This window comes from Dendrobates tinctorius, unplaced genomic scaffold (genome assembly GCF_039654945.1).
Source record: "Dendrobates tinctorius isolate UK_male_01 unplaced genomic scaffold, ASM3965494v1 ptg000138l, whole genome shotgun sequence".
In the NCBI taxonomy this organism is placed as follows: Eukaryota; Metazoa; Chordata; class Amphibia; order Anura; family Dendrobatidae; genus Dendrobates; species Dendrobates tinctorius.
The window spans coordinates 9009424-9027582 of NW_027361806.1; the positions used below are offsets into that span (position 1 = coordinate 9009424).

General features: G+C 48.8%; 1 protein-coding gene across 1 annotated transcript in view; it reads right to left on the reverse strand.

The window, feature by feature from the left end:
- Positions 1–18159, reverse strand: part of USP24 (ubiquitin specific peptidase 24) — a 114802-nt gene that overhangs the window by 21665 nt on the left and 74978 nt on the right. The window contains 8 exon segments of the mRNA XM_073544547.1: positions 125–223; positions 978–1088; positions 1332–1398; positions 1581–1696; positions 2059–2112; positions 2197–2337; positions 4081–4157; positions 11004–11115. Of these exon segments, the coding sequence (XP_073400648.1) occupies positions 125–223; positions 978–1088; positions 1332–1398; positions 1581–1696; positions 2059–2112; positions 2197–2337; positions 4081–4157; positions 11004–11115 (777 nt within the window).

Sequence of the window (18159 nt, forward strand, 5' to 3'; positions counted from 1 at the left end):
GCTGACCCAAAGGTGATTTATTTCATGTAGTACCTGATAATGAAGAAATCACTCTCAAAAAGGTATTTTTACAGCTTTCTTAGAAGAGCAAAGGGACAATTCGGAGCTCAAGAACGCTACTTACCAAGCTCTCGTTAGCAAATATTTGCATGTTTTCTATGGGACAGTTCAGGTGCCGGGCTATCTTCCAGCGGACGCTGCCGATCGTCTCATTGCTGTGGGCCTGGTACATAAATGACAAGTCTTATCTGCCTGCACACATCACACAAATAAATATTCCCTGTATTACTTTTTACTGGTATATACCATAATGTGTTGGTTTCAGATATTTTGTTTGACTACACTAGTTTTTCCCAATATTATAATATATATTTGCATGGTAAATAACTGCTCACTGTATGGGGTCGGGTCCATATATTTCTCCTAAACAAGTTCTGCATCAGGACAGGAATTATTTTCTAAAAGTAACTTATTGCACACATTGGATATTCACGGTCCAATTACATACCACAATGTCTGGGTCGGCCATGGGTCTCCTGACCCAAACTCAACATCCTTGTTGTCATAAATGAGGCTGTCAAGATCAGATAAGGAGACACATAGCCACTCGGACTGTGAACGCTGGCCTTTTGAGACCGGCCAGGTCTGATACATCTCCCAACAGATGTTCATGGTATATCCACAAGACACCCATAAACGTCTAACAGAGGCAGGTCACACCTGTACGAGTATCTAGAGTCCCCGTTGGTGCTTGACCTGTAGTAACAGGAGAGGTGGCGCAGACTCTCTATTCACAGCTTTGGGATTTCCCAACACAACTGAGTGCACTTATTCTATCAGACATTTATGGAATATTTTATCTTTTTTCATTTTAATTTCCCTTGTAAATAACCAGAGCAATTACAACCCCTCGTAATCAGATACATCAGAATATTGACTCCTGTAACAGAGAAATAAATATATGAGTGCGCACAGACCTCTATGGTGAATGTATCTTTGGTAGACTCATAAGTAAGGTTCAGCGTCAAGAGATGCCCATGAAAAGAAGCACCGTGAGGTAGAATAGTTCTGGGAACAGAGTACAGATCCTGCAGTGGGAAAAAAAAAATAAAAGTCAACACCAAAGAAAAGCAGTGACGCTGTAGAGATGAGCACAACCCAATAATTTGCCAAAAAATGCAGCTAGTACAGCGTGTAACTGTCTGTGCAATACGGCTACTGTAGACTACCAACTTCTATGTTCCTATATTATCATACATCTCTAGCTCACCAAGGTTAGTTATTTTATGGCTATGGTCTTGTGTACCCAGAAGTGCCAATGGCCCATTTACCTCGATAGTGATCACATAGCGCTCTGCCAGCAAAAGAAGCCTCTCGATTATGACCAATTTGGTTGACCTGCCAAAGAAAAAAAAAAAAAGATGATTGCAATAATGTAAAAACCAAAGACAATCAGCAGTAATTGCATTGTAAAGGGACGCTAAACCTAAACATCAATGTGGAAAACACACAGCTTAGTTTAGGATGAAATAGGGATTTCTACTGCCATCTACGTCCCACTTGGCTCTGCGGACCCTCACCTGTATGGAGACTGCACGGAGGTGGCCACTGATGGCATAGCAGTGGCAGTCAGCATTTTTGTAGCTCTGGTGACTGCATGGGTGAGAGTGGGGCCTCCGAGTGCAGAACTTGCAGCCTAAAAACAGAAAGGAAAAACGTCTCTGCCTACAGCACAAAGCAAAAATAACCTGATGCGGTGAATTTTGCCTTACCGCATTCATCATTCCCACCCTCTAGTAGTATAGATCCAAAAGATTAGCACATTCATCTGCTGAAATACTCTGCGCTGCTCATGACCGTGCTCCTTTCACTATGTAACTTCCACTCTCCTCCTTACATGCTGACACTGAATGTCATACACACAACTGTCCTCCCTTACAAAGCAGCTTTTACATCAACGTCCTAAAATACTCTGTGCTGCTGTGATCAATCCATTTAACCTGAATAAGGGTAAACACATTACAAAAACAGGCAAAGCAATGCAAGCTCGATTCTTACCTCTAGCCGCGTATAGCAATCGGCTATGAATTTCTTGTGCAGAGAGACCGAATCCTGTAAAATAAATGGACACATATCTGGATTTCACCGATACACAGATTAAATTTCTATTTGCTCACAAGACATGCACTCGCTCACTTTTTTCAGCCGGGGGTTGAGACTGATGTAGCTGTAGTTGATGATCAGCTGTATAGCTTCGTTGGCGATTTCTTCATCGGGAGATTCCACTGCCACTTTCCAGATGAAATCCATGCCGATCAATTCCAGTTTCTCAACGTGCTGCCAAAAAAAGTGAATGATGAAGACCAAAAGAAATAATAAAAGAAGATAACTTATATGTTTCTTAACTCCCACCCCGGTACAATAAATGAGGGGAAGCAGAAAACAACTGCACTCACTGAAAGGCTCTGGCTAATGGTGAAGGATCTCCATCTATGGTGTCTATCTCAGCCCCATTACCAGGATACTGGTTCGACCCCCAGTAGTTAGTAACTTATCCCCCCATCCGAAAGAACAGCAATGATCACGAACTGCCCCATTGGTCAAACAATCAGTAGATTTGGTTTCCAGTACCATCTCTATGCTGATGACACCCAATTATACACTTCTCCTGATTTTACACCTGTCTTTTTAGAAAACTCCAGTGATTGTCTTACCGCTGTCTCTAACATCATGTCCTCCCTCTATCTGAAACTGAACCTGTCAAAAACTGAAATCCTTGTGTTTCCTCCCTCTACTAACCTACCTATGCCCGACATTGCCATTTCTGTGTGTGGTTCCACCATTACTCCTCAGCAACATGCCCGCTGTCTTGGGGTCATACTTGATTCCGAGCTTTCATTAACCCCCTCCACATCCGATCATTGGCTCGCTCTTGTTATCTGCACCTCCAAAACATTTCTAGAATTCGACCCTTTCTACTTTCGACTCTGCAAAAACGCTTACTGTTTCTCTTATTCATTCTCGTCTGGACTATTGTAACTCTCTACTAATCGGTCTCCCTCTTACCAAACTCTCCCCTCTCCAATCTGTCTTGAATGCGGCAGCCAGGATCATATTCCTCACCAATCGTTACACCGATGCCTCTACCTTGTGCCAGTCATTACACTGGTTACCCATCCACTCCAGAATCCAGTACAAACTTATTACCCTCACCCACAAAGCCCTCCATGGCTCAGCACCACCCTACATCTCCTCCCTCGTCTCAGTCTACCACCCTACCAGTGCCCTCCGTTCTGCTAATGACCTAAGGTTAACATCCTCAATAATCAGAACCTCCCACTCCTGTCTCCAAGACTTTTCATGTGTTGTGCCAATTCTTTGGAATGCACTACCCAGGCTAGTATGATTAGTCTCTAATCCCCACAGTTTTAAACATGCCCTAAAAACGCATTTATTCAGATTGGCCTACCGTCTCAATGCATTAACTTAACTTATCCCCGTGTTGCCCATACAAATTTTTTTTTTACCATAACCAGGTTCCTCACATCATGTTCTCACATGCTTTAAGCATTTAATAGCCCTCTGTGCCTGTATTGTTACATACTTAGGCTGATAACCGTTCATGCAGCAACAGGAACACCCGATTCTTACACTTTAGCTGGTCCGAACAACGAAAGCAATTGTTACCATGTACCTTTCGTGTCTCCCCTTTTTCCTCATAGAGTGTAAGCTTGCGAGCAGGGCCCTCATTCCTCTTGGTATCTGTTTTGATCTATGTGTCTAATGTTATGCTATAATGTCTATTGTCTGTACAAGTCCCCAATAAAATGTAAAGTGCTGCGGAATATGTCGGCGCTATAGAAATAAAAATATTATTATTATGCATTTGATTACATCAGGTCCATTAGTTGCCTGAAAGGTAAGCGGTGCCATAAGCGCCTGGCACAAGCACATTTTTTTCACCATCTCCTTGAACATTCATGTGGGAATCAAGGCGTGAAAGATTTTTATATCACAAATAAAGAAAAACTTCAGACTGCAGATTTGCGGTAAAATATTCCAGATCTCAGGAGCGCTCACCAGTTGTGTTCCCTGACGCTTCAATCGATGGTCACAAAGATTGACATTCTCAAAGAATGTCTTGAAGAGGTTGAAACCTGCAAGTGATATACAAGCATTAAAGGCAACATTATTACCTAACCCAGGATCTTCATATCACATATTCTAGATTACTGCATCGTTCTTAAAATCTATGTAAAATTTACTAGACAGTTAAAACAGGATTTTTGGGTTGCTTACCGTAAAATCTGTTTCTCGGAGCCTTCATTGGGGGACACAGAGACCTTGGGTGTATGCTGCTGCCACTAGGAGGCTGACACTATGCACAAAAAAAGATAGCTCCTCCTCCGCAGTGTACACCCCACCGACCGGCAGAGAATTCCTCAGTTAGTGAGAAAGCAGTAGGAGAAGTAACAGAATAGGTTGACAACATAAACAACTCAACTGTAACCATTCAACCAAAGTAAGAACAGGAGCTGTAAAACATGGGAGGGTGCTGTGTCCCCCAATGAAGGCTCCGAGAAACAGATTTTACGGTAAGCAACCCAAAAATCCTGTTTTCTCGTTCGCCTTATTGGGGGACACAGAGACCTTGGGACGTCCCAAAGCAGTCCCTGGGGTGGGAAACAAACTTCCATCAGGCCAGCGGACTCACCACCGCGGCCTGCAGAATCCGTCTACCTAGGCTGGCGTCCGCCGAAGCGTAGGTGTGGACTCTGTAGAATTTCACAAACGTGTGAACCGATGACAATGTTGCAGCTTTGCAAAGCTGCAGTGCGGAAGCTCTGTGGCGCACCGCCCAGGAGGCACCCACTGCTCGAGTAGAGTGGGCCCTGATACCCGGAGGGGCTCCGCGACGCTTAACACGGTAGGCTTCCAGGATAGCCGATCTGATCCAGCGAGCAATGGTGGCTTTTGACGCCGGGTGACCTTTCCGCGCTCCATCAGGGATAATGAAAAGAGACTCTGTCTTTCGCAAGGAAGTCGTCCTAGACAGATAGACTCTTACCGCCCTAACCAGGTCCAGCTTGTTCAAGGACCGCTCTCGGGGATGAGTTGGATTCGGACAAAAGGACGGGAGCACGATATCCTCGTTGAGGTGAAACGAGGACACCACCTTCGGAAGGAACGAGGGCGGAGGCCGCAGAACTACCTTATCCTGGTGGAGAACCAGAAAGGGAGAGCGGCACGAAAGAGCTGCCAATTCCGACACGCGCCGGACGGAGGTGATGGCCACCAGAAAGGCTACCTTCCAAGAAAGGAGAGAAAGGGAAATATCCCTGAGGGGTTCAAAGGGCGGACCTTGCAGAACCTCAAGAACCAGATTAAGATCCCATGGATCCACGGGCGCCCGGTACGGCGGGACCGTGTGAGCCACGCCCTGAAGAAAGGTCTTAACCTGAGGACGGGAAGCCAACGTTTTCTGAAACAGAATGGACAGCGCCGAAACTTGACCCTTCAGGGAACTGAGGGCAAGCCCCGCATCCAATCCTGCCTGAAGAAACGCTAGGACTGAAGGGAGCGAAAAGGACATGGGCGCGACGTCATTGGTCTCACACCAAGTGAAATAGGCCTTCCAAGTACGGTAGTAAATCTTGGAAGATGATGGCTTTCTGGCTCGGATCATGGTCTGAATTACGTGGTCGGAAAATCCTGCTCGTTTCAGAACCTCGGTCTCAACAGCCACGCCGTTAAATTGAGCGGCCGAGAATTGGGGTGGCAAATCGGACCCTGAGACAGCAGATCTGTTCTGTCTGGAAGCTTCCAGGGGGCGTCCGCGAGAAGGTTGACAATGTCCAAGAACCAAGACCTTCTGGGCCAATTCGAGGCGATGAGAATGACCGGAAGTCCTTCTGCCTTGATCTTCTTCAACAGCTTGGGAAGAAGAGGCAGAGGAGGGAACAGGTAGGGAAGTTCGAACTGGGACCAAGGAACGGCCAGGGCGTCGGCGCCCACTGCCAGAGGGTCCCGAGACCTGGACACGAATTGTGGGACTTTCCTGTTGAGGCGAGACGCCATGAGGTCTACATCCGGGGTTCCCCACCGAAGGCAGAGCAGATGAAACACTTCCGGATGTAGGGACCATTCTCCCGCCGCGAGACCCTCGCGGCTGAGAAAATCGGCGGCCCAGTTGTCTACGCCGGGAATGTGAACCGCGGAAATTGTCGGGACGGAAATCTCCGCCCAACGAAGAATCTTGGACACCTCCGCCAGGGCTGAAACACTCCGTGTTCCCCCTTGGCGGTTGACATATGCCACCGCTGTGGCGTTGTCTGTCTGAATCCGTACCGGCAGTCCCTTGAGGAGCCTTTCCCAGTGGACCAGAGCAAGATGGATCGCTCGAATCTCCAGAACGTTGATCGGTAGCGCTGATTCCCGATCCGACCATCGACCCTGAACAGTGTGGTTGCGGAACACAGCACCCCAACCGAGGAGACTGGCATCTGTGGTTACTATCTGCCAGTGAATGGGAAGGAAGGATCGACCCGATAGAATGAGAGGTGACGACAACCACCAGTTGAGACCGCTTGATCCGGTAAGAAAGATGGACAGGGCGATCCAGGGACCGAGGCGACCTGCTCCATTTCGACATAATGGCCTGCTGGAGAGGCCTGGCGTGAAATTGGGCAAAGGGAACTGCCTCTATCGCCGCGACCATCTTTCCCAGGACCCTCATGGCTGTACGGAGGGATGGGAATCGCGAGGTCTGCAGCGATCGTACTTCCTGCTGCAGAGAGAGAATCTTTTCTTGTGGGAGAAAGACCCTTGACCGACGAGTGTCGAACAGAAGACCTAGAAAGACCAGGCGTTGGGTAGGAACCAGACAGGACTTTTTCCTGTTGACGATCCACCCGAAATTGGAAAGAGTGTCCAGGACGATTGACAAACTTTGGTGAGCCTGTTGGAATGAGGGAGCCTTGATCAGAATATCGTCTAGGTACGGGAAAAGAACGAGGCCTCTGACTCTCAACAAAGCCATCAACGCAGCCATGATCTTCGTGAAGACTCTGGGAGCGGTGGCAAGACCGAAGGGCAGTGCGACAAACTGGTAGTGGTGCTGTCGAATCGCAAAGCGCAGGAACTTCTGATGTCCGGAGAAAATTGGAACATGTAAATAGGCATCTTGGATGTCTATTGAGCACATGAATTCCTGCTCCTCCATGGAGGCGATGACCGAGCGAAGCGACTCCATGCGGAAGTGGCGAAGGCGGACCCTCTTGTTGAGCAGCTTGAGATCCAAGATGGATCGAACTGCGCCGTCTTTTTTCGGCACTACAAACAGGTTCGAGTAGAACCCCGTGAAGCGCTCCGATTCGGGAACGGGCACAATCACCCCGGAACTGAGGAGAGCGGCGATAGCTGTAGAGAACCCCAGGATCAAGGCTGGATCCTTTGGAGGCCGGGATTCGAAGAAACGATCCCGTGGGAGAGAGACGAACTCTATCTTGTATCCTGAGGATACGACCTCCCTGACCCAGGCGTCCTCCACGGCGGCCAGCCAAACGTCCCTGAAGGAAAGAAGTCGACCTCCCAATTGGAAAGGCCCTTCGCGTGCCCGATGATAGTCATGCAGAAGTAGACCGTCCAGATCTAAATCTGGACGGTCTGCCCTGGGAGGAGTGGGGTCGCCAGGAAGGAGTGGGTCTGAAGGAAACTTTCCTTCTCTCCTGGCGAGCCTGCGGTCTCTGTTGGCTGGAGGAGTTGTCCGCCGTATTGAAACGGCGGAAAGTCCGAAAGGGTCAAAACTGACGCCTTAGTGGGGGTCTGCGAGGCTTGGACTGAGGGAGGAGTGAACTCGTGCCTCCGGTGGCGTCCTTAATAATCTGGTCCAATTGGGACCCAAAGAGGCGCACCCCCTGAAAAGGCAGGTTAGTGAGGGACTTTTTAGAAGACAAGTCCGCTTGCCATGCCTTTAGCCAAAGTGTACGTCGAATTGCAATAACGTTGCTTGACGCCTGAACTGCACAGGATGCAGCATCCAAGGAAGCGGAGAGAAGATAGTCCCCAGCATGGGAGATCTGATTGGCGAGATTGGCCAAATGCTCCGGTTGCGCCTTATCTAAGATGCCCTGCCGAAGGTCGTCTGCCCACGTGGCTATGGTCTTTGCTGTCCAGGATGAAGCAAAGATTGGACACACCGCCGCTGAAGCCGCTTCAAAGGCAGACTTCGCCAGGGATTCTATAATCCTGTCATTAGAATCCTTTAGGGACGCCACGCCTGAAAGCGGGAGAACCGTGTTATTGGATAGCCTGGACACGGGCGGATCGACCGAGGGAGAGGCCGACCAGTTGTCCGTGAGCTCCTTAGCAAATGGGTAGAGTATGCCGAGACGTTTTCCTCTTTGAAAGCGTCTGGTCGGATCCTCTCTTTCCTTGGTAAAAATTTTCCCAAACTGGGAATGGAAAGGAAAAACCCTGGAGGGAGTTTCTGCCCGTCTGAACGAAACCTCCTGATCTGAGGATTTCGCAGGGGAGTCAGCAATATCGAAGGTATGATGGATCGCAGCAATGAGGTCCTGCACTGTGACCTTCATGCTTGCATCCTGGTCTGAATCCAGCTCTAAAATCCCCTCAGATGACCTGTCCGAAAGCACTTCCCCTGACTCGGGAGAGGAGGCCCGAGAGGGAGACTGGTGAGAAGGGCTATGCGGTGAGATGGGACTAGGAGAGGATTCCGGCTGGGAATCTTGCCTGGGTCTTTTGCGACTACCGCTGGCTGATTCAGATGGAACAATTTGGGACCTGCTTGGCCCTGCTGAAGAGTCCAGGGGCAACTTATCAAGAACGGCCACCAGGGACTTAGACACCCTGGTGAGGTCTGCCACTGATTGAGATAGCGAGGAGGCCCAGCCAGGCATGGGGGGCTCACTCTCACCTGGGGCCGCAGATGGCTCCTGGACGGCGTCAGGCTGAATTGGATTGCTACAATCCAGGCAGAGGGGAGTGGACTGGCCTGAGGGAAGTTTGCGATTGCACGAAGAACATGCAAAGTACTTGACTAAAGTGCAGGGGGGGGCGGTAGAGCGGGTACGATCAGACTTAGACATAGTGAAAAGCTGAGGTAATGCCGGAAGGTTGGGGGACAGAGGGCGGAGAAGGGTCAGTCTGCAGTGCAGAGCTACTCACGGTCCGGTGTCCCCAGAAGCGATGCTCTGCGACCTGTCAGTGGATGCAGGTCAGAGCGAAATCAGGCTGACAGACTTCCTGAAAAAAACCAGCTGGAGAAGATGCTGTCCAGTGAGGAGCTGGTGCCCGGCTAACAGGCTGGGAAAATGGCGCCGTCCTGAGAAAAAGCGCGCCTTAGGAGAGGAGGGAGGGCGGAGCACCACGCAGGGTTAACGATTCACCGCCCTCTAGCCAATAACAGGCTGGGCAGGTGAAGGACAGGCGGTGGGAGGGCCTGGGAAGAGCGGGAGAGAAGCCCGCTTAGAAGAAAGGGGCGGGGGGCGTGGCCGCGACGCAGCGGTAGGCCCAAACTGAAGCCGGGGCCTAAATTAGTTGCGGCGGCCGCCTGTCAGCAGGGGGTCGGCGCGGAGGTCCGAAAAAGTGGGACGCCGCAGTCGCAAGTCGCTCCCAATGGGAAAAAACCCTGTGCTCCCTGTACCCAGAAAGGGGGGAGGGAAGCCCAGCAACATTGAGCTGCCTATAGCCTTGTGGCGACTGCGAACGACCGCAGCGCCTACCCCTGTGACCATTGAAGAGGTGACCGTCGGGAATGGGCAGCCAGGTAAATAAATATGAAGCCGGGGCCTAATACTCACCCATCCACGATCCGTTACCTGTCTGAAGAAGTCTTGCGTCTCATCCAACCGACAGGCTCTGGTAGGCGAGTGGGAGGGAGACTGGCGACAAGGACCCCTGGAGTCGCTGGCACGTCTTGTGTCGGCGTCCGTCTGGCTGGTCCTGCCGCGGAGAACTGCAAGGATACGGGGTGGCAGTACACGCCGTACTTGCAGACTCCATGTGGGAGTACAGATGTGACTTTTCACTCTGTATCCCTCTGTAGAACCTGAAAAGGAACGACGCACGACGAGGTAGATATGGGTCTAATAAAAGACCCGTGTCCACCTCCTACTGACACTAAGCTACTGACACTAAGCTAAACTGAGGAATTCTCTGCCGGTCGGTGGGGTGTACACTGCGGAGGAGGAGCTATCTTTTTTTGTGCATAGTGTCAGCCTCCTAGTGGCAGCAGCATACACCCAAGGTCTCTGTGTCCCCCAATAAGGCGAACGAGAAAAGAAAATACTATTACAATGAGTAGTTTTCATTCCGTTTGGCCTCATTCACACGTCAGTACTTTTGCATCAGCATTTCTATGTCAAAACCAGGAGTGTCTCCAAAACAGGTGTTAATCATAGATTTTCTCCAAGTTCCACTCCTGGCTTTGGCATACAAACACTGATGAAAAATTACAGACGTGTGAATGATGCATAAGGGTGTGTGCACACGCTGGGGATTCTGCTGCGGATCCGCAGCGGATTTGGCCCTGCGGATCTGCAGCAGTTTTTGCTGCATTGTACAGTACCTTTATTTTCTATGGAAAATGAAAAACGCTGTGCACAAACTGCGGATTTTTCCGCACGGATTTGCTGCAGTTTCAAATCCGCAGCATGTCACTTCTTTGTGCGGAATCCGCAGCAGTTTTACACCTGCTCCATTGTACAGGTGTCAAACCGCAGGGGAAAACCGCAGATAAACTGCAGGTCTTTTGACCTGCGGATTTTGCCAAATCCGCGCGGAAAAATCCGCAGCACAATCCGCAACGTGTGCACTTACCCTAAGAGTTTTATGAAAATGCAGGTTATGAATCTTTCTGGATTATTGCATGCTGTATTAAATGATGTTCACAAGAATAACACAAAAATATACAAATTTTATATTCCAGACAGGTGTTTGAGATCAGCATGTACCGTCTGCCCCCACCCCTTGATTTCTCATACCATTCATTGTGATTTCGTAAGACTCCAACTTTAGTATTTTCTCCTTAAAAAGTTGCTGCTGGACGTCGCTTTCGAGGTCATGCTGCCCTTTAGTAAACCACTCAAAACACATCTGGGGAAAAAAAAAATACAGTAAGAAACTGTGCAATATAATGAGCATCTAATATAAAAACATAGACAGTGCTCAATCAGACATCAGTGATTTTCCTTGCACACTAAAAATCGGTCTGAGTTTCGTCAGAGTTTCATCAGCTTCTCTCAGAGGTAAAAGAAAAATAAAAAATAATGCTAAACGTTTTTCCACCTTCTCTGATTTAACAGTCTGTAAAAAAAATGGACAGCACATGGATGGCATCCGAACGTGCTCAGATTTTTTTCACGAATCCATAGACTTGCATTGGAGAGTTTGAGCGTTTCATCCGAAAATAAATTGACATGTGAACTGCTCCATAGATTACAATAGGTAAAAGATCTACCAGTGAAAAACACGGATAGAAAACAAACGTGAAAAATGTACAAATGGCCAACATGAAACACATCCAATCGAGCCCTAAAGCCACATATGGCAAACGTAGCAGTATTGCAATCTTTTCAGGTACCCGGAGGGATACAGTATGAATAGTCACTACTAGAGTTGAGCGACTTTGGTCGGATCGGGTTTCATGAAACAAAATTTATTTCAGATGAAACTGGTCCGACTAGGGCAAAAAAAGTCGGAGTTTAGTCCGAAACCTGACCCCAATGCAAGTCAATGGGAAATAAAAGTCAGCTTTGAGCAGATGACATTCATCCACTCAATGCCGACTTTTATTCCCCATTGACTTGCATTGGGGTCGGGTTTCGGACGAAACTCCGACTTTTTTTGCTCTAGTCGGACCAGTTTCATCTGAAACAAATTTTGTTTCATGAAACCCGATCCGACCAAAGTCGCTCAACTCTAGTCACTACTGTACTCCTACGAAGAGACTATGAGTACGGCGTGTACTGCCACCCCGAATCCTCATACGTCTACTCGGCAGGACCCCAGCCCCTAACACAGAAGCGTGTTCACGTGATCCGGACCCAATCCTGCCTCCATCTCCCATCCACTCGCCCACCAGAGCCTGTCGGTTAGAGGAGACGTGGATGTCCCACAACGCAGCATTTTCGGACGTCCGATCTATTCCGGATGGGGAGGTACTTTTCTCTCCCTCCAGGTGCCAGTGAAGGAGTACAGAAAGAAGAGAAACCAAGAAGATAAGATCGAAGGGAAGAAAAAAACAAAACAAAACATTTTTTCTTTGTTTTAATAGAGGATTTTAGGGGTCTATCCCCTTTAATTCACGTATACCTTTGCAGCGTTTTTAGGGCCCTCCACTCCGCTCCCCATGCTCCAGCGGTCACCAGCTGTACTCTAGGTCCCAGCTTCACTCGGGCCTAGCAGCAGCGTTGGGCATTAGGGGGTCTTTCCATTTAATTCCAGGTGTATTGGGAGCACCAAACATCCCTTTACGGCGTTTTTAAGGCCCTCCGCGCTGCTCCCTCATGCTCCAGCGGTCACCAGCCGTAGTCTAGGTCCAGGCTTCACTCGGGCCTAGTTGCGGCGTTGGCTCCTCCCCCTTTCTTCCATGCACTTCGGACGGGCTTTTTTCCTGCCCGTCGCTTGAGGCTTCTGGACTGCAGCTAGCCCCGCCCCCTCAGCTTCTCTGCCTGGAGCCGGCGCCATGCTTGGCTACGCCCCCCCCCTCCGGCCTTACAGCGGGCTCTTTCAGCGTGCATCCCTGCAGTGCACGCTTTTACCCTTTCGATCCCTGTCATTCTCCTTGCGGTTGCCATTTTTCCCGGCTTGTGGATCCAGATGGTGGCCCTCTTCCTGCGGGACCCTACACCTTCACCGCTAGTGGCCCTACAGCCTGACAGCAGAGCTTCTCCCAGCACCTGGACCCAGAAGGCTGCGCTTGATCCAGGTAACAGGCGGGGTGCGAAGTATAAGCCAGGCACAGCAAACAGTTCAGACGGGTAACACTATCTGTGGGATCAGTGATTGCTGAGAGTCACCATCATTCCTTGGGGCTGGTGTATTAAATACTCTAGAGCAGTGCAGTCACTGGTGTAATATGTGCTCTAGAGCAGTGCAGTCGCTGGTGCAATGGTACTCTAGAGCCGGGCAGTCACTGATGTAATAAGTGCTCTAGAGCCGGGCAGTCACTGGTGTAATAAGTGCTCTAGAGCAGTGCAGTCACTGGTGTAATAAGGCTCTAGAGTCGTACAGTTACTGGTGTATTAATGCTCTGCATCAGTGCAGTCACTGATGTAATGTGTTCTAGTGCCGGGCACTCAACGGCAATGGGTACTGCAGTACTCCCCATGCTCTGCACCCTCCACAGTAAGAGGGGCCTTTATAAGTCATGCCGTACACAGTTTGCTCTGTAGAATTTTCTCTTGCAGTCTTCAGAGATTGCCGTTACGTCACGCTGCTGTTGTGATTTCTGCTATTACACATCTGTACCTTGATTTCAGCGGAGCATGGCACGGCTATTAGTCTACACATAAGGATGCTAGTGCAACTGGCATATCATATGCTTCTACACTCACAGGCACTCTCCCTGCATCTCCCAGCAGCCCCTCTCCTGATGCTAGAATACTCTGTAAGCAGAGAAATGAGCTGCTTAAGACCCTGTGACTTCTAAGATGAATCCCTGTGCCTTCTTTTCTCGAAAGTTCTCCCCATCTGAACGCAACTATGACGTGGGGAATCGGGACCCTTCACGACTGCAGTGTTGGGGGACCAACTTCCAGCTGTGTAAAAGTCTGTATTCTCCAGCAGGTCTGCCGTGGCTCAGTGGACAAAGAAACTGAACACAAATCGCAGGCCCAAGGGTTTTAACCCAGGTGCACAACAGAGAGTAGAGTTTAGTCTCCCCCTGATTTCAAGCCTACAGCTCTGCCTTCTGGAGAAATGACTGTACAGAATATACCTCAGGACAGACTGCGTGGTGTGGCTTACTACACAAGTGAGACTGTTATTCTGCCTAATGCCGTCAGGTATCCAGACCTAGACCGCAACACAGAATTGCCTCTCTCCCATACCCTTCTCCAGGGTTCTCTCCACGCTAATGTAGTCGCAGGATGCTGAGAGCCGATCGCAGCAGTACTCTTTCCACTATCCAGGTTTCCACGCACCACCTACCAGGTACAGTAGGGTAGTTTCAAACTATCGGATTTTCAGTGGATTGGATGGGTCTTGAGTGGACTGCTGCAGTGGTGCTGGTGTTCTGTACTGTATCAGGTGAGTCAGAAGAATTTTCCTTCATGTTCCCCGCGTTCAATTGCAACAGTACTCTATCTGCTATCCAGGATTTACAGGTGCCATCTACCAGACACTTTTGGTCAATACCGCCAGTCTTTCCAGTGGTTCAGATGTGCCCGAGGTCGAGTGCTGCATCGGTCCTGCTCTTCTGTCCTAGAGTCAGGTGAGTCAGGAACGCCCTCTTTTTCGTACCTTAGGGTCTTTTGCAACATCTGCCTAGGCTCCCTTCGGTTCACCACTCAGTGAGAGGCGGCAGGTATTCATTACTTCTGGTTGGCTGCAGCAGAGGCTACAGTCCGCTTTCAGGTTAGTCAGAGGCACCTTCTGCGTGTTTCATGGTCAATAACATCTGAGGTCTATTAACAGAAAATCTACCACGTACAACAAGGTGGATCTCAGCAGCAGCATGAGTGGCCAGGCCACTTTCAGACACACTGGTGTCAGGTACCGGATGGTCGCAGTTTTTTCTTCAGCCACGCACTGGGCCCTGTTTGCATGTTGCTCCCCAGGGGCCTGTCCACACCATCTGATTATTCGGGACTACCACTAACTATCCGTAGGTCAGTTTACAGTGCTCCTCAGGCTATCTTCATTATCCAGTGCATTACTCCTATCAAATGATTTACCAATTACTGTTTATCCGTTCTGGCTGTCTTTACTGAGTCAGCACCCATATGTATACCATGACTCTTGACTGTTCACTGTTCTGTCCTAGGGGCCATTGAGCTACCTCAATACCAGAGCTCGCTATCTATTTGTCAGTACTTACCTCTTCTTTCTTACAGACACCAGATAAAGTCTCGAGCAGCTCCAGGATTTCATTTCCAAGGGTGGCAGGATCAGGTTCTCCCACCTTGGACAAGAATTGGATCTCACTCTGCGCACGCATCAACCAGTGCGGGACGCTGCTCCAGGCCTGAATCCAATGAGGAGTTTGGTGATAACACGTTTCTTCCTTCAGCAAGATTCGTATCTTTTTCACTGGTATCTTCGGCTGTGTGGCGTCTTATACTTAGGTAAATGGGTCCACACACTACAATCCTCTCCCCTTTCCAGAGGGGCCAGGACACACAGGGTCGCCAATGTCATCATAGGGAAGGATCTTCCTTTCGTCAGTCAAGTTTCTTCTGGGGTCTATGTGCTCTTTCCTAGGGCCAACTTTCCATGGAATTTACATATTCCATGTTTTTTCATGGACTTTCCTCCTTCAACTGCTCACATTTTATTGTGTCTCCCAATACCCAGCTGGATCCTCATCCCTGTACGATTGAGTTTAGCTGCCAAATCTTCCAGTAGTTTACATTCTACCTGCTTATACAGGCAAGCTGTTGTCTCTTTAAACGGTTCTCATGTTCTGAACTGTTTTCTTGGTCAAAATAGAGCCTTCATTGCTGTGATGAGAACCAGGGACCACCCCCAAGGTCCCCTTTAGTACGTCTTCAGCGTCTTGCCATCTAGCAGGTCCACAGTAGCCTACTCTCAAGTCTTTCCTTGTCAATTCAATTTAATGGTCTTTCCTTGTCCTTTACTCAGAATCTTTAGTCCAGCCGCTTCCAAAGAGGGAAGCGCCTCGGTATCCTATATCTCGTCTCTCCTGAGCTCACTGCGAACTGGACCACTTCTGCGACTAAGGTCCCTATGGGTTTCCAGACTTTCCACCAATATGGTCTTTCCTCTCCCAGTCAGAGCATCCCTCAAGGATACCAACGGTGGACTCAGTCATTGGCAAGGTCAACCTTTGAAGCATCTGTCGCAGCATTGTGCCCTGCCTTTGCCTCCACCTGGGTAGCAAGTTTATAGTCGCAGAGACTAAGCTGTTCCTTCAGGGCATTCTTTCTAGAGCCTGATTGGAGGAATTGGCCACCCCCGCGAACCAAATTACCCTGGCAGGGAAGTACATGGTATCCGCCTTCCCCAGTCGCCGCTCAGGTGCTACTCGGGCATCCAGCAATACCGTGGAATTACAAAGAACCATTTGACTTACTGCGCGGCAGTAGAACTTAACCTCAAAGAGTCCCCTACCTACTTGCCTTTCCAGGGTTCCCATCAGTTTGGCTCCAAGTTGAACCACATTATTGAGATCACTGGAGGGAGAAGCTCTCGCCTTCCTCAGGCTAAACCTCGTTGTTCTCCTGGTGGCTTTTTTCCCTCAGCGTGACTCGTCGGGGATCTAAGATTGCTGAACGGAGGAGTCCATCCTTGTCTTTTCAGCATGAAATCTCTTTGTTCAGTAATTGCTTCCTGGGAACAGCATGAGCTTTCCTTTGTCCCATGGAAGCCTTTATCCAGGTCCTGATTTCTTCAGGGCATCGGATATTCCTGCGTTTTTGCGAGGAGCGCGTCCTTTTGCATTTTATAGCTTTCTCTTTCGGGCTCCCAACCACTCAGAGCTTCAGTGCTCTTCCTGTATCTCGCCGATGTTCTCCATGGCCCTGTCCTTCATTCCTCATTCTTTCCTTCGCCTGGCTCGGCCTCATTTTTCGTAGTGCTCTATCATCAGGCTACCTGACCAGGGCGATGTGTGTCTGTCCGGCTAAGTCCGCCCCCTCCCCCTTTTCAGAACACGGGCTCGGCGTATAGAGGTCCTCCGGCCTCCAGGTCGGCGAATGCTTGCTGAATCTAGTAGACATTTATAGGTTTACCAGGTCAGAGCAGAGCACCTTCTTCTGGGTTAAGGCACACACTACCCGGGCAGGAGGAGCTAGTGGTTTTTAAACATCAACTTTTTTTCTGAGAATGTTTTTCCTGGAGATGCTATATTGATGACGTCCTTTTGATTTGGACTGGCACTCTAGATGATTGTAAATGGTTTGTTGATGATTTGAACAACAATTCTCTCAACATCAAATTGACTTCTACTTTTTCAGAAACTACAATAGATTTTCTCGATATCAAGTTGATGGTTCAGGGTAATAAGATCAAGTCTTGCCTGTACCGTAAGGCAACCACAACCAACAGTCTCCTAAATTATGACAGCTTCCACCCAAGACATCTTAGAAATGGAATCCCAAAAGGTCAGTTTCTGAGACTTCGTAGGAATTGTAGTGCTCGGGAAGATTTTCAAATATGTGCTAAAGATCTTTCTTCACGTTTTACAAATAGAAAGTATCCAAAGAAGATAGTGGTTAGTGCCTATCAATATGCCAACAGTGTAGAGAGATCAGCACTTTTACAGACACGGACACCAGGAGAGACCTTGCCATAATTACAACTTATAATAACCAATGGACTGATGTCCACAAAATTTTGTCCAACAACTGGAACATCTTGTTAAGCGAGTCTAGACTTTCTAACTATATCTCCCCAGTCCCCAGAATGGTGGCCAGACGTGCACAAAATTTGAAGGATCAGCTGTGTCACAGCCACTATCAGAGACCAAAAGCCCACTTGGGGAGGGGTACTAGAGTCTATGGCACCTATGCATGTGGGGGGTGCAATGTATGCCAATATATGATCTCACAAGATGGCTTTTCTATCCCTACGATACAGTCTCCAATTAGACCTAAATTCTTTTTTAATTGTAGGTCTAAAAACATTGTGTAGCTCTTGATCTGTGGATGCCCGAAACCATATGTGGGTCAAACAACTCAGGAGCTAAGAAGACATGTTCAGCAACATCTATCTAACATCTCCACCGCCAAGAAGGACCGTGAGAAAAATAAAGCCATCTCTTCTGTGGCGGCCCATTTTCTGGACGTACATGGAAGCAGCACAAGAGGAATAAAAGTTATGGGACTTGAGCTAGTCAACATTAACATCAGGGGAGGAAACATCGTTCCCAAACTCCTGAGATGCGAATCTAAATGGATCTTTGACTTACGTAGTCTAGCCCCACTGGGCATAAATGAGGAACTTTTGTTTTCCGGT